This window comes from Eschrichtius robustus, chromosome 3 (genome assembly GCF_028021215.1).
Source record: "Eschrichtius robustus isolate mEscRob2 chromosome 3, mEscRob2.pri, whole genome shotgun sequence".
Lineage (NCBI taxonomy): Eukaryota > Metazoa > Chordata > Mammalia > Artiodactyla > Eschrichtiidae > Eschrichtius > Eschrichtius robustus.
Genome location: NC_090826.1, coordinates 162,079,405 through 162,096,834, shown reverse-complemented (window position 1 = coordinate 162,096,834; position 17,430 = coordinate 162,079,405). Strand labels below are relative to the sequence as shown.

The 17,430-nt window shown below is 33.4% G+C and overlaps 1 protein-coding gene across 1 annotated transcript in view; it reads left to right on the top strand.

Annotated features, from left to right (window-relative positions):
• Positions 1–17,430, top strand: part of ADSS2 (adenylosuccinate synthase 2) — a 38,907-nt gene that overhangs the window by 6,693 nt on the left and 14,784 nt on the right. Inside the window, exons 2-5 of the mRNA XM_068538507.1 lie at positions 6,262–6,364; positions 7,164–7,232; positions 9,092–9,142; positions 17,305–17,371. Of these exons, the coding sequence (XP_068394608.1) occupies positions 6,262–6,364; positions 7,164–7,232; positions 9,092–9,142; positions 17,305–17,371 (290 nt within the window). The remainder of the gene's footprint in view (positions 1–6,261; positions 6,365–7,163; positions 7,233–9,091; positions 9,143–17,304; positions 17,372–17,430) is intronic.

Sequence of the window (17,430 nt, the reverse complement as noted above, 5' to 3'; positions counted from 1 at the left end):
ACTCAGGAGCCACTTTTGCAGACTAATGTCATTTTGTTCCTGTCTAAATTTTTTTCTTTTAAATCTCTCCTGGACCTTCTTAATTAGAAACTTACACATATCAGCATTTCCTGATCCAAACTTTTATTCTAGAGTTGGGCTTGACAGCCTCTGGTTCTGAGGAGTGGTGGAAAGAAACTTTAAAACATTTGTCTTCTGACTTTCTTAAGTTTAAAATTAAATTGGGGGGGAAAAAAGTACACATGGAAACAATATAAAAGAATTAAATACTATTATTTTGAAATATACCGTCTAAAACCCTAAGAAACAAACAAACCAGTGGAGCCCAAAAGTGGCTTCATAGTGTGTGGCAAGTCTCTGAGGAAAAACATAAGTCTGTAATGCCTTATATGATATTTAAGAGAACAATTACAAAAAAACTAAATACTAAATAGTATTATATCATCCCTGTATCCTGCAGTACCATGTTTTAGAGGTTCTTGACAGCATAAATATTAAAATTTAGAAGTTAATCATTTTTTTAATTGAAGTATAGTTGATTTACAATTAGTTTCAGGTATACACAAGTTAATCATATTATATTCAGTTATTACTAGCACCAGATGTGAACTTAGAGAGCCAGCTGTATACATACCATGTTGCAATGAGTTTGTTTTGTGAATCATTTGGATTCTTTGTCTGCAAGCAATGGAAAGAGATTGTGTTAAGCAAAATGCCAATATGTTTGAAGGAAGACCAAGATGCCTAAACCTTAGAGTGGCCTGAGACAAAGGCAGACAGCTCCTGGGATCTCAACAGCCAGAACTGGCAGCCTTTCTCTTTAGGATGCTCCCTTAGGTGATAGCCATCTCTGACTTTGAAAATCAAATTCCCAAGAGAGAGGAGCTTGATTGGCTCGAGCTTGGATCAGGTTTCCCTGTCTGGATCAATTACTGTGGACAGAGGGGATGATTACTATGATTTACAAAGTAAGGGGTGAGGGAGAAGGGAAGCAGAGGGACTGAACATACAAAAGGTATAGCTGACCTACAGTTAATTTCATATGGGAAAATTAAGAAATGAGGAAACATTAATTCAGGATGATTCTCATTTGTAAACTGTTTTCTAATATCACTGTAGACCACTAGTGCTTTTCTAGAGGGAAGAATGTTTGGTGTTAAATAGGTTTTTATTATTTTAACTATAATTAAAATAATGAGAGTTAGCTGTATTGGTTTTTAAAAACTAAAAGTACATACAAGAAACTTTGCTCTTCATCTTTGAGAACACAGAATTTTAGTTCTGCTCCCCCCGCCCCCATCATAATGTTCTAATTTATTTCAATGAGATACAGTTTTTTCCTGGTCATTAGGAAGCTTATTTAATATTTACATTCAATCTTAATGTAAGAATAATGGTCAAAAAAAAATAGGTAAAATAAACACCAAATTAGGGGATGTTTTTGTGATTGTGGTGAGTGCTGATTGGATGACTGGATTTCTTTTTTTGATATATTCTTTACTTGAGTACTATTAATTTGCATTTATTCTTTTTTGGGAGGCAGTAGAATGGCTTTATTTTCTCAGACTTGTAGAGTTTTGTTTTCTAAAATTAATCAGTCCATATCAAATGAGTACTAACAATGTCATAGAACTTTATTGGTCACTGCGGGGGAAGCGAAGAAGTAGTGAGCCCTTGTACTTAAAGATCGTCTCACATCAATCCGCACTGAATTTTACATTTGTTCTTGTTATTTAATATAAGAAAAAATATCATATAAGGCATTATAAACTTCGGTTTTTCCTCAAAGAGACTTCCCACACACTATGCAGCTACTTTTGGGCTCCACTGGTTGGTTTGTTTCTTGGGGTTTTAGATGGGATATTTTAAAATTAAAAATGTTCAAAAATTAAGACATCTGAGATTCATTAAGAAATATTTTCTCTATTGATAATAATTGATCTGGAAAACAGCATTAATTACTATTCCACAGCTCCTTGTTTGTATAACAATTAATTGAACATATTTGTTTTTTTAGCTAAATAGTATAAAATATACAGCTATGATAATTAGAGATATTTGTTAAATGCTGCATGAATGAGTGGGATCATAAGTGTTATGGGAATTTACCAAAGCAGCAAGAGGTTATGTATAGCAATAATTATGTATTACTATTAATATGTGATTAATATTAATTAATATTAATATGTGATTAGTATCTGGGAGGATAGTTTACCAAATTTGCTTCGGGGAGTCTGTTAAAAGTATCAGTAGAAATAGGGATATATTTATCTCCCATCATTTATCTGGCCTTCCCAGTGCTACTTAGGAGAATTGTTAAGCATAATTAAACAGATACGTCCTTGCTACTTATCTTGGTACATACTACATAGAGTTGCCCATGTGAGAAGCATTCCATCACAAATGTGGGAGCCTGCAGTTCAGAGTACAGTTGACCCTCCATATCCTTGGGGTCTGCATCCAAGGATTCAATCAACCATCAGTCGAAAATATTTGAAAAAAAATTCCAGAAACTTCCATAAAGCAAAATTTGAATTTGCCATGCTGGCAACTATTTACATAGCATTTACGTTGTATTAGGTATTATAAGTAATCTAGAGATTATTTAAAGTATACTTGAGGATGCACGTAGGTTGTATGCAAGTACTACGCTACTTTATACAAGGGATTTAAACATTTGTGGATTTTGGTATCTGTGGGAGTCCTGGAACCAATCTCCTGTGGATATGGAGGGAGGACTGTATCTGCCCTTGTAACGTCGTAGTGGGTATTGGTGGTTGGGTGAGGCTGGCAGTGGTGGTCCTATTGAAACTTCTTTGTTTTGCTATCTGCTAATAACATGTGACCTTTCCATGGATCTGTGTTTCAGGACAATTTCCTGAGCTCCCAAGAAGAATTTTGTATATTCCACACAATTTATAAGTATTTTAGGTTAGCATCCAAGTAGGCACTTCAAATTTGAAGCTTCATCTGGGGCTTTTGGTGAAATGACCCTATACTCAAACTTATTTTATATATGCAGATTTAATTTGTCAAGAAATTCCTTGTGAGTAGCTCCTTCTCCGTTCACCTCAGGACTCTTTTCTGCACAGTGAGTGTTTCAAGATTAGAAGTTATTATACCCCAACTCCCTCTTAGGGCACTAGTGACTGAATATACTAATAATCACTTACATTTTCTCCCCTAACTCCTTAATAGGAAAATTTTAGGGTTATTCTTGGGTTTATTTAACCATATTTTCCTACTCAGTCAAACAATTTCAATGGGATTTAAACCATATAGTAATCCTTAATAAGGCATTGGTTATTGAAAAATCTTGGTTAATGTTTGAGTGAGCAAGCTGTTCACGGAAGTGTGATTTCAAGCCTTCTGCAGCTGAACTTTTCCAGCCTGAACCACCACCTGTATGTAAACTTGGAAGAACTCAAAGAATTAAAGCAATTTATCGCCCTCAAGTCATTTATCACCAATCACAACCACCTGCCTCAAACAAACAAACATATCAGCCACTATCTTTCCATCATTACTTCCTGTCTTGGTAAGATATTATCTAAGAGAGTAGTAGGCTTTGTTACACACAAGAACAACTGAGTTAATAATTATTTCGCCAAATGATTAGTATATCTGTAAAAATAACTTTGTGTAAAGGAGACTTACTTTAAAGGTCTACATCAAAATTACAGAGTAGATTGTTTTTTATATTAAGCAAATGATGGATTAAAAAGAAAACTGGTTCTGCTTAAATAATAATGCTTTATTGGTTGTCTCAAAGTCATCAATACTATTAACAGTTTAATACAAATTCATTAAATTTAGTGTTTTATAACAATTTAGAGTAAATAGTTATAATAACAAATTAACACTTCCCTAGGATTTGAGGAAATTTTAGTGAGCTTCATACTCTGAAAAGATTTTTCCTGAAAAGTTGGGGGACGTTTCCTAAATCATAGAAAGTTGTGATAAAAGGGCTAATATTGGTATGATGGATAGAGTGAAAGGAAAACCGTAAAAACCAAGTAAGAATTGTCCTGTGGGTTATTTAAAAAAGTCTTTAAGTTAAGATCAATATATTCTTTTTTTTTAATATATTCTTTTGTTATGTAATATATGTTTTAAGATTCTGTCAGGATTGGTGATAAACTTGCCAAGTGTGAAATAATAGTAAAGTGTGTACCAGGAAGTGTATTGCGACATTGTTAATAATGACAAAAGGTTGGAAACAATCTGAATGCCTTTCTTTGGAACCAGTTTAATAAATTATGTGTCCATATAAAAAGGAATGTAGTGCAGCTGTTGAAAGAGATGTTCTGTTTACAAGGTTATGGAATGAGCTCCAAGATATGTTAAGTAAAAAAGCAAGCTGCCCAGGTGTGTATCTTTGCTACCATTTGTATAGGTGGAATAAAACAATGTATAAATATGTGTTTGTACATGCAAAATTACTTAGGGAAGGACACAAAAAGCTGGTGGTAACAGCAGCCTTGTACCAGGGAAGGGGAGGGTGGAGTATGGGAAGGACTTCACTTTTTATTGTGCATCCTTCTGTGCCTTTTGTATCATATGCAGATGTTGCCTACAAAAAATAAATAGTAAAAAATATTCACCTGTTGCCTTGATGGTATCAAGTGAAGGAGGTATTGCTTAACACTACCACTTCTGTCTTTCCTGTGTCTTGTCATCTACCTGTTATCTTGTGGACTATAGGCCACCACCACCAAGTCTTTTTTTTTTTTTTAATTTACGCGACATACACTAGTCTTCAAGCAAGGAATTCTTTGCTCTGTACAGTGCAAAACACAGTGTAAATAAGTGTTTGCTTTCTTGAAGATTTTTTTGCAGGACCTATTTTTCTGGCATTTTTGTGAATTCATGATGATGATGGTAAAAGTAAGTAAAATACATTTGTCAAATAGCCTTGCTATCAAGTTAAACTAGTCATCCTCAGGAGATATCGTTTTGATTGGTTTTTTTTTTTTTTAATGTCCCACAAAGATGTTGTTAAACCTTTTATTTGTTCAGATATATTCCTAGTTTGCTGTTTATTTTAAAATTTTTGCTAGTATTGTGTAGAAGTTTAAACATAATCAAATTGTGTCTTTTCCCCATGCTTTTTAAACTTAGAAATTAGAAATTTTATCTGGTCACCTAATATTCAGTCTCCTTTGTACCTAATTTTTATAATTCAACTTCACATTTTGTTTCATAGAGTGGAAGTTTCACCATGGGTTTATGCTGTGATTCTCAGCTTTAGAGGTTCCTTGACCCAGTGTATTACTTTAGCCAGAGATGAGCAGATTCAAGAAATCGGTCACTAACCAAACTCACGAGACTGATTTTAAAATTTAAAAATTATTCTCCAGGATAACCAGTATTTGAGGGATTTACCTGGGAGATATCCTAGTTGATAAGTCCATGTAAGAATAATAATTTTAGGTCATAAAGTTGCTTGACACACTCTTAGGACAATGAGAATTATATGAATATTTATATCAAGTTAGGGTAACTGGATAGATTTTTCTATTTTAAGGATTTTTTTAAGATAAATATCATGGAAAATTAATTAGATTGCTACATGTTCTACATAGTGCCGGAAACAGAATAACAAACTAATTGTTCCCTGTACTTTGTTCGCTTTTTTCTCTCTTTTAAAAAGGGATATGGGACTTCCCTGTTGGCACAGTGGTTAAGAATCTGCCTGCCAATTCAGGGGACACAGGTTTGAGCCCTGGTCTGGGAAGATCCCACATTCCACGGAGCAACTAAGCCTGTGCGCCACAACTGCCGAGCCTGCGCTCCAGAGCCCACGAGCCACAATTACTGAGCCCATGTGCCACAACTGCTGAAGCCCGTGCACCTAGAGCCCATGCTCCACAACAAGAGAAGCCACCGCAATGAGAAGCTTGTGCACCCCAACGAAGAGCAGCCCCCGCTCGCCGCAACTAGAGAAAGCCCGCATGCAGCAATGAAGACCCAACCCAGCCAAAAGAAAAATAAAAAATAAAATAAAAAGGGATATGTCTTCCTATCTTCCAGAAACCTGAACTCTCCAATTTCCAGATCCTGTTAGGAATAACCATTCAAGTAGGGAGAGGAGAGAGGATAGACAAACTATTGTAAAGCCTGTAAAGAATAAGTATTCATGGCAAATACTTGGGTTGCCTTATTGACATTTTAGCAGGAGATCATTAATTCACTTTGGAAGGAGATATATTACTTGTCATATTTATTGTCAGGTTCATTTTTCCCAATCTTGTATTTCAGGGAGGAAATAATGCTGGCCATACAGTTGTTGTAGATTCTGTGGAGTATGATTTTCATCTTTTACCTAGTGGAATAATTAATCCTAATGTTACTGCATTCATTGGTAAGTGTATAAACTGAACTTAGGGACTTTCTTCCCCCAATTGATAATAGTGTTTATTTTTCGTAATCTAAACTTATTTAATCTCTAATCAAATGATTCATTGATTGCTTATTAATCTTGACAGTGGTACCTTCTGGAATATACCTAACTTTGGCTGTTTTACAACTCTTTTAGATCATTTAGCACTAATACTTTTTTGGAATGATTACTTTGCATTTATTTCTGATCATTGGCAATCTTAATTGTATAACAAAGTGTTAGATCATCAAATCAGTTTTCCAAACACTATGAAGCATATTAAGAAATACAAGAGGTCTGTGTTTCATGGATTGATTCTGAACGCTTATAACATAAGATGCAATCTGATATTTTCTCTTCTAGTCTTTTATTTTTAAAAATGCTCATCACAACCCAATAAATTGATTTTATGGCCACTAATAGGTTTGAGTCCCCAATTTGAAAGACTGTGATCTGGTTCAATTTGCCTAAAACTATATAACTAGTTTCTTTCAAAATAATAGTTTCACTTTGTTTCAAAGAAATTTCAAATTATATTGAGTGTAGTTTTAGTGTTTTATATTCTGTGTATTATGTTCTATTATGTATTTACATTATACTACCATTTAAAACTTGGAATCATTTCTGTGGTAACTCCCTGATAAATTAGAATGTCCTACTAATCAAAGTGCCTCACTCTTCTACTATTCTAGATAAAGGGTTATTGAAGATGTATGTCTATATTATAAATATAGATGTTTAAATTTGGGATTTGCTTATTTGTGTTTTTTTTTTTTTTTAGGAAATGGTGTGGTAATTCATCTACCTGGATTGTTTGAGGAAGCAGAAAAAAATGTTCAAAAAGGAAAAGGTATGAAAGAATAAGTCTGCTTTGTCTGGCAGCCAGTTATTTATTTTTTTTAATAAAGTATTATTGGGCTCTTATTCCAGAAAAACTTAACATTTTTGTCTTCTACTTTAAAATTGCAGATTATTGTAGGACAGAATTTTTAATGTCAGTTATTAAATTTTATTCATTGTAATCAGTGTTCTAAACAAAAGACAAACATAACAAGGTCGTTGTGTAAGTCCTGATTTTTTACACATTGGTCATCTGCAAACTTTAGGTAGCTAGAATTACTATATGCTGGTGGCAAAACTCTAGGAAATTCACGAGTTCATTTTGTCATTTGTGCTCATTAGCATCCACTTCTACACAAGCCAAAAATTAGCTTAAGGCAGTCAGAAAACCACTGTAGCCCATTTTGTACACTTTTAGTCTCATTTCCTAGAGGATCTGGAACTCCCTTGGTTACTACAACCCAGGGACAAAAGAGGTCCCTGCCTTTTAGGTCCCTGCCTCCAAATGAGGGAAATGCTTCTTCTATGCAATGTATCCACTTCCATCTTTAAAAAAAAAAAAAAAAAAGACTTGATTTCCTGCCTTCTCTAATCTCTTCTGGATTTTTCGAAGTCTGTTTACATTCAGTTTGGCTGCCTTGCTAGGGTTTGAGGGGAATGTGGCAATGCAAATGATGCACAATTGAGGAAAATCATTAGTGTAGCTCATATTTAAAGAACTAAATTCTATTACATCGTTAAAGTTTATTTTTCACGTTTAAAAGTAGCAATCCATCCTCAAGTGTTCCTAACAACTAAATCTGACTTCACAGAATCCTGTCTTGCTATTATCTCTGTTGTCTTCCCTGCATTTTTACCTGTGTGTTGTGTCTGCCTTTTTAATTGGTCACCTTGAGGTTCCCTTGCTGCTCTCTGCTGTCCTTCATCCCCTTTACAATTTTGCCCTACTCTTTTTCCTTCTGGCCTACTAACCCAGCTGAATCTACTTATTGAGTTTCTTTGTAATATTTTGTTATAATATTCCCTAAGCAAACTTTAGAGTACATATGTGTTACATGTCAAAAACAGCTATAGAGGGGGAGGCGTAATAACTTCTTTCATCTATAAGGAATGTTTGTAAAACAAATCTTCGGATACTATCAAAATTAACAACTAATTTTTAATATTCAAATACTAATTTTGAAAATAGGGCTCGGTGGCTTATCCTTAGAATGCATATAGCCTACTAAGTTACTCTCTTTAAAGAAAAATATTTAGATTCATTTATTTATTCATTCAACAGTCATTTTTCTTGAACATTTATTGGATGACAGACCCCATACTATGAAAATTCATGGCCCCTACTCTCAGGCATTCACACTTAAATGGGGAGACACATGTATCTTCTTATAATTCAGTGTGATAAGTGCAGTAATTGGTAGTACTTTGGAGGAATTAGAACATTTTATTATTTTGTTTAATCATACTTTTTATAATTGTCTTTTGGGAAAGGGTGCCATACCCAAAATTAACTCCCTTTTCTCAAAATTCTCCCCTTGCTTTGAACCTCACCCCCACCCCCCCGCCCCAACAAAATGATATTTCCTACCATTTCTGTTTTGGATTCCTAAAAGTATTTTATGTGGCTATGGCTGGCTTGAGTTTGGAGCTTTTTAGAGCAAAACATTTAGAATTTGTGAATGACTTTGTATAATGAATGACAGGTGAGAAAATTCTTGTTAAACATATTTCCTATGCAGAAGAAAAGATGGTAAAATGACTACTTTGGTGAAAAACACTTTTAAACAGTGTATTTCTAAGGAAATTAAGATTTAAAAATTATTATACAAAATGTTCAATTAAATGTATCTTTTTTTCCCTTCCCTCTAGGTCTGGAAGGCTGGGAAAAAAGGCTTATCATATCTGACAGAGCTCATATTGGTAAGGGGGACGTAATGCATTTATTTATAACTATATTTTTATCAGAAACATCACATGAAAGCATTTAGTAGCCAATTTGTCTTTAATTTTACTGAACACTAAGTAGGATGAATTGTAATAATTGGGTTCAGATACATGGAATCTTATTCATTTTTTTCTTCTGTTTTTGATAAGGGCTAGGTTAAAATTTACCTATTTCTGAAGAATTAGCTAATCAGATGAATAATTTAAGCAGTATTTCATGAGACATCGCTATTTCTATTAAAAAATAAGCCACATTAAAATACAAAGAGCTTTTATTTGCACATATTAATACTCACGTAAAAGTAGGTCTACCATCGGGCAAGTCTTTAGAGTGATTCATTGTACCTAAAATGTAATAATACTGCTTTTTAAATGATGCAGATTTTATTCAGACTAGCCTTCTCCTCCATTGGTTAGAACAAACTGAATTCTAAAATTAATTTCAACCACCACCAGTATATTTGAAGTTTGTTTCCCTGTTATTATCCTATCTCTGAAGTGATAACATTTTTAATTACCAGTGACATGACTAAGAGGCAATAGCCAGGAAAGAGAAAGAACTATAAACCATGTAAGAACTTCTGTGATTGATAACTCTTAAATTGTATTTAAATATGTATGTCTCCTGAGGCAGTAGCTGCTGTAGTTTTAGCATTGACCTCCATTTAAGAGGCAACCCCATCAAAATTTTCTTAAGAGTATTTATCAGCCAAGTGACAGTACCTCCAAATAACAATCACAGATTTGAATACTATGCATAGTCTTAGGAAATCAATAAAATAACTTATTTGAAATAAACTGTACTGGATTGACATACAGCTTTTATGTGAAAACTCCCTTTTCATTTCATAGTTTGCCATAGTCTTCTGAATCTATAAAATCTGAAAAGAACAATTTGTGATTACCACTGCAAAACACTTTTATATTAGTTCATATTATCGTATATGTTGTCCATGAGTAGATTGGTATTCCCATACTGAAGACTTTGCTAGTTGTTAGTGTGACTACATAAAATGTAAAGAATACATACTTCTGTATTTTCCATAAAACAAAGTAGGCTGTGAGTCATTTGTATTTCACCTGACTATTTAAACTATGAAAATATTAACTATCAATTATACTTGTGTTTAAACTGAACCTTTTCTTTGAAGAGCTCATAGTTTTTTATTTTTTAGCAAAACTGCAATTTATATTTCCAGAGTAATAGTGTAGATGCATAACTAGACAAAAAAAGAAAGTAGGAAGCTTTGCAGTCCCAAATAATAACATGTAATTTGGATGAGGACAAAAAGGTTTCATTTTGCTTTTATGAGGAAGGAGGTTGTAAATCTGTCATGTTTGTTGGCCATTTTAAGCTTCTGATTAAAAAAGAGAATCATACTCAGCCTGTCACCTATATAGTTTAAAATATTTTTTGGTTATTACCTTAGTACTTTTAAACTTTTACATGTCATCACTATAGGGCTGTAATATAGGAAGCAATATTGTATTATTTTTCTTACTGACAGTCTCTTAGGTATATAATAAAAATTATATTTTTGTGCATTACTTTTGTAGTGTTTTTTATCTGCTTACACTCACTAATCATTAACCTTATATGTATTTTATTTTGTTAACATGAGTCATCTTTAACTTTCTAGTTTTTATGTATAGCCTTTTGGTATTCATTGCCTCTGTCTTGTGAATAAATGATGAAAGCCGCTACTTATCTTCAGAACTTTGTAATGGTCCTCTGTCATCTGCTATGTGAAATTCAATATCAGAATACCACAATTTAGGATTGCAAAATAGGATAATACCTAGTATGTACTCTTTGAGTAACTTATAACATTAATGCACATAATCAGGTAAGTAGTTCGGCTATGTGTAGATGTAAATATATGCTGATGATATCAATCTGTTGAAAAGAACATGGTGTTAAGAGAGATACCTGTGTTCCTGTCTGGATTCTCCACCTTTTTTCATTATAAATGCTTTGGGTCTGTCACTGGACAGTTTGCATTCTTGAACGTAGCACAGTGGTTAAGCAAGTTACTTAATTACTTTAGAGTACAAAAACCAAAGAAAACACTAATACAAAGGGGTCAAAGGACCAGAGTAATAGGAAAGTAATGTGGTTTAAATTATAACAAATGTGAATTAATTTTTAAATTTTTTAATTTATTATATTTATTTAATAATGGTTTTTCCTTTTCCATAAATTTATATTCTTAAAGGAAAGTATTTCTGTTAGAGGAGAACTGAGCCCAGAGAGGATAGCTCTGACTAAAATTTAGATATTAGTAGTAATATGTATAATAATATATGTATTCTTTAAAACATGTGTTATTAAAATGTCTATAAGAAACATGTATTTTTAGTACAGTCAATTCTGAAATGGTGAAAAGAAGTAAATAATGTTATCAAAAAATCAAATCAAACTAACTAGAAAATTGCTGAGAATCATTGCTATGTAACCACTTCACATTTTTGCTTCAGGGACTCTCTTACCATAGGACTGAAGGGACAGTTCTCTAAGTGCCATGGTAATTATGGCATTAGAACTCTCATTTCAGTACTAAGCACAAAACCTAGTCTGGTACACAGATGCTTAAAAATATTCATTCTTTCCAAGGATTTTAAAAATTTCTCATAAAATCCTGAGATTGTCAGTACAAAGTATGATGGGTGATATGGAGTATAGTATAATAGAATTACAGGGTTTAGAATTTTAGGGATCTGGATCCAAATGTTGTTTTTGTGTCCTCTGGCAAGTTATAAGTCTTCCAGGCATTAGTCCCCACATCGGTAACAATGTCTCACACAAGGCTGTGCCCATGTGAGAAAGAGTTTTAGCTGTTTTATTCATAAATATGCCCAGCACCTAACTTAGGTGCCCTACCCAACTTGGCCAAGATGTACTACTTTTTCATCTGGAGGCATACTGGCCTGTAGTTTTCTTTAGTTTTAGTGCCTTCATTTTTCTGAAAGAGTACATGTAGGGGTGGTATTATTTCCTTTTAAATGTTGGCTAGAATCTTTGAGGGGATGTTTTTAGTTATAAATTCCACTTCTTTAACAGATATGGAGAGATTCAGGTGTTTCTGTTTCTTTTTGTGTCAGTTTTGGTAATTTATGTTTTTTCAAGGACTGTATTCATTTCATCCAACTTGTCAAATTATTGGCATAAGGTTTTTAGTGTTTGTATATTATCCTTTTAATTTCTATAGAGTTTGCAGTGATGTCCTCTCTTTTATTCCTGGTATTGGTAATTTGTATTTTCTCTCATTTTCTCTTGATCAGTCTAACTAGAGCTTTCTCCATTTTATTGATTTTGAGTTTTTTCCCCAAAGAATAAGCATTTGATTATGTTTATTTTCTATTTCATTGGTTTCAGCTCTTTATTAGTCCATTCTTTCTACTTTCTTTGGGTTTAATTTGCTCTCTTTTTTTTTTTAGCCTCTTTAGAAGCTTATTAGATTATTTACTTTAGACTTTTTTAATATAAGCATTTAAAGTTATACATGTCTCTCTAACACTATTTTAATTGCATTTGCAAACACTGACATTTTGTACGTTTATTTCCATTCAGTTGAAAATACTTTGTAATTTTTTTGTGATTTCCATTTAATCCATGAGTTAAATATGATGTTTATGTTTCTAAATATTGGAAGATTTTCCTGATTTCTCTCTATTATTTATTTCTAATTTAATTTTGTTGTAGACAGAATATACTCTGTACAATCTTAGCCTTTTAAAATTTGTTGAGATTTGTTTTATGACCTATTATGTGGCCTGTTTTGATTAATGTTCTACATGCATTTAGAATATGTGCTCTGTTCTTGTTGAGTAGTGTTCTTTAAGTGTCAATTAAATCAAATTGGAAGATAGCATTGTTCAGATCTTCTGTATCCTAAGTGATTTTCTATTTACTTGCTCTGTCAGCTACTGAGAGAGAGGCATGTTAAAAACCTCCAACAATAATTGTTGATTTGTCTATTAATTTCTTTTCAACTCTGTAAGTTTTTGCTTTGTGTGCTTTGAAGCTGTTAGGTGCATGTATATTTAAAATTATGTTTTTGATGAATTAGCTCTTTCATCATTATGAAATGTTCTCTTTATTTATGGTGATATTTCTTATTCTGAAGTCTACTTTGATATTAATATAGCCACTAGAGCTTTCTTAAGATTAGTGTATCTTTTTCCATCCTCTAATAATCTTTAATCTATTTATATCTTTATATTTATGGCTCATTTATTGTCGACAAGATGTATTTGGGCCTTGCTTTTTATTCATTGTGACAGTGTGCCTTTTAATTGGAATGTTTTGACCATTTACTTCTAGTACAGTTAATTAGCAGTATGGTTGAATTTATATCTGCCCATTGTTTTCTATTTGTTTTTTGTCTTTTTTCTTCTTTCCTGATTTCTTTGGGATTTGATATTTTAAATATTATCTCCACTATTAGCTTATGAGCTATACCTCTTGTTTTATGAATTTTGGAAGTTGCTCTGGGGTTTATAGTCTGCATCTTTAAATTTCTCATGATCTACCTTAAAATAATGTAACATTTAACCTAAGGTCCTTACAACAAAATGCTTGCATTTCCTTGTAAAGTCCTTTGTGTTATTATTGTCATACATTTCACATCTACACTGTTATAAACTCCACAATACATTGTTAATATTTTTGCTTTAAACAATCAATTTTCCTTTAAAGAAATTTAAAAATGACTAAGTTGTTGGCCAGTTCTTTAGCATACTTAAGCAAGTATGCGAAGAACTGTCTATTACATCATAATTGTGCCCCTTCCCATTGAATTTCATAACAAAATTTTAATATAAGAGATGTTTATTGAGGAAAAGAGACCTGAGAAATGACTGAGAGTTTAAAATTTTTTTAAGCATTTGAAATCCAAGGTTTGCTGGGTGTCTGTCATTTGATTCAACAGCTATCGGAAGCCTATTCTATGTCAGGTGTGGTGTTGGGCACTGGGGATTCAGCAGTAGAAAAGATAAAAATCCCTTAATGGAGCTATAGTAGGGAACACAGGTATGTAATGTACCATGGTATATAGTGATACGTTCTGAGAAGAAAAAGTAAATCAGAGAAAGGAGACCGGTAGTGTCAGGCATTTGGAGGAGGTGGGTGGGGAACTATAATTTTAGATAAAGTGGCCCAGGGAGGCTTCACTGAGAAGATGACATTTGAGTAAAAACCTGAAGGAGGTGCAAGATGAATAAGGTCTAGAGATATGCTGTATGATCTTGAGGTTATAGATTACAATACTGTATTGTGACTTAAAGCAGTCACAGTAAAAGAAAAAAAAAAACTTAAAAAAAAAAAAAAAAAGACCTGAGAAGGTGTGAGAAGCAAGCAAAGTGGATATTACATGTCCTGAGGCTCACACTGGACACTTTAATACAGTATAAAAATAGTGTTAATAAAACTTAACTATGATAATTAAAAAATAATAAGATGGTGTTAATAAAACTTAATTACTGAAGGTAAACAATTATCTTTAATTAAAAATTTTTTAGACTGAATCCCCAAGGTGGCATTTTGTGTTCTCAGTATCTAGGCTGTAGAAAATGGAAGAGATACTCGAGCAACTTCAGACAAAGACTGTTCTTTCAAAAACAGTAGTTGTGGTATTAAGGCTCCATGCCATGATGAAGCTTTATGAAAGTGATGATTCTGATTGTACTCATAGCTTCCTGGAACCTAGAAAAACTTAAGAAAACATTAGCTCTACGGCAAGGTACTTGGCTCACCTGCTTTCCAACAACTATTTGTGATTTGCCAGTTGCCTCTGTAACTTCTTTGAACATAAAAAATAAAACATGCTGAAATGCAAATGCTTTTTTATTCAAAAGAAGTGGCGTACTCCAAGGTCTCAATCTTGTCCTAACTGATTTGCAAAGTCTGAGTTCAGTGAAACAGCTCTTAAGAACTATTCTGGCCTCTCAAACGTAGATGACAAAGGCTAGGCTGGGCACCAAAATAGGAACATTGTAATGAACTAATCATTATAGTATATAATAGCGATCTATCGGCCAAGGTTTAGAATCCATGTCATAGAAAAAAGTAAACATTTTAACATACCACGTAATATAGAAGGTGCGGCACAAATGGTATACACATATTTTACTCCTTTAATCAGCATGTACCTTATTATACAGAGCCTTCTAGTACCTGAAAAGGGTACTCTGTTAACCAAGAAGGTGAAAGACCTGTACACTGAAAACTATAAGACAGTGATGAAAGATATTGAAGAAGAAACAAATAAATGGAAAGATATTCCATGCTTATGGATTGGAAGAATTTATATTGTTAAAATGTTCGTACCACCCAAAGCACTGTACAGATTCAGTGCATTTGGAATTCAGTGTGTTCAATTCCATTGGAATTCAGTGCAATTCCAATGGCATTTTCCACAGAAACAGAACAAACAATTGTGAAGTTTGTGTGGAACCACAAAAGACCCAAAATAGCCAAAGCAATCTTGAGAAAGAATAAAGCTGCAGGCATTATGCTTCCTGATTTCAAATTATATTACAAAGCTATAGTAATTTAAAAAACAGTATGGCTTTGGCATAAAAACACACACACAGATCAATGGAATGGAATAAGGGGCTCCAAAATAAACCCACACATATGTATTCAATTAATTTACAACAAAGGAGCCAAGAATATACAATGGGGAAGGGACAGTCTTTTCAATAAATGGTGTTGGGAGAATTAGAGTGCTACATGCAAAAGAATGAAACTGGACCACTATCTTAGGCTATACACGAAAACTAACTCAAAATGAGATTAAAGACTTGAACCTAAGACCTGAAACCATAAAACTCCTAGAAGAAAACATAGATGGTAAGCTCCATAACACTGCTCTTCGTAATGATTTTTTTTTAATTTAACGCTGAAAGCAAAGGCAACAAAAACAAAAATAATCAAATGGGATTACATCAAACTAAAAAACTTTTGTACAGCAAGGGAAACCATCAACAATATGAAAAGGCAAGCTACAGAATGGAGAAATAGTTGCAAATCATATAGCTGATAAGGGGTTAATATCTAAAATATATAAAGAACTCATACAACACAATAGAAAAAAAAACAATTTAAAAAAGGACAGAGGAACTGAACATACATTTTTCCACAAAAGACATTAAAGATCACCAACAGGTACATGAAAAAGTGCTCAACATCACTAATCATTAAGAAAGTACAAATCAAAATCACAATGAGATAATCACCTCACACTTGTCAGAATGTCATCAAAAAGACAAGAGATAACAAGTGTTGGTGAGGATGTGGGGAAAAGGAAACCCTTGTGCACTGTTGGTGGGAATGTAAATTCATGTAGTCCCAGGGAAAACAGTACAGAGAGGGAGAAGGAAGGAGAGGAGGAGAGGGAGAGAGAAGAGAGAGAAGGCATAGAGGCATATTCAGACAGGAAAATCATATGCCTTGGAGCCAGGGACTTAAAAGAATGCCTGTATGGTGGTATGGGAGGGCAAAAAGGGGGCAGAGCATAGTGTAAGATGAAAGGGCAGACTATACAAGGAGCACATGTAAAATAGTTTTGTCTTTTTCTTTTAAGCAATAGAAAGATACTGAGTTTTAAAGACAACAGTGGTGATATATCTGTGTCTTGGAAAGATGACTGTGGCTGCATTAAAACATAGGAATTAGAGGTGTCCAAGTGTGGAAATAGGTACACTCATTAGGAGGCTACAGCTTTAGTGAGAGATGATGGAAGCTTGGGACCAGTGAGGAAGAGGGAGATAATCAACATAATCCCTAGATTTGTGGAGTCCAGAACTTCAAGAGGATATCTTAGTAAACTGAGCTTTATAGAATTGTAGGGTAGGGTACTCCAGAATTACTCTCTTAAGGACTCATTTTTAAAAATAGAATAGATTGCAATAAATAGGAATGAATGACCAGGCATATTTTCATATTAATATACCAGTTAGCATTATAATCTTCACTCCCACCATTATTGTTGCTTTTTAAAATGTATCCATTCAATTTGTCATAAAGAAATTAGGCTTAAGGAATTTATAACTTCAGTAACTTAAAATGCAATATACGTTGTTTTCCTGTATTACTTTTGTCTCAACAACAACTGATTTTGTTTTTGCCCCCTCAGTATTTGATTTTCATCAAGCAGCTGATGGTATCCAGGAACAACAGAGACAAGAACAAGCAGGAAAAAAGTATGTTTTTGTGTGTGTGTGTGTGTGTGTATGTGCAGTTTAAGCATATCTAGTCTTTT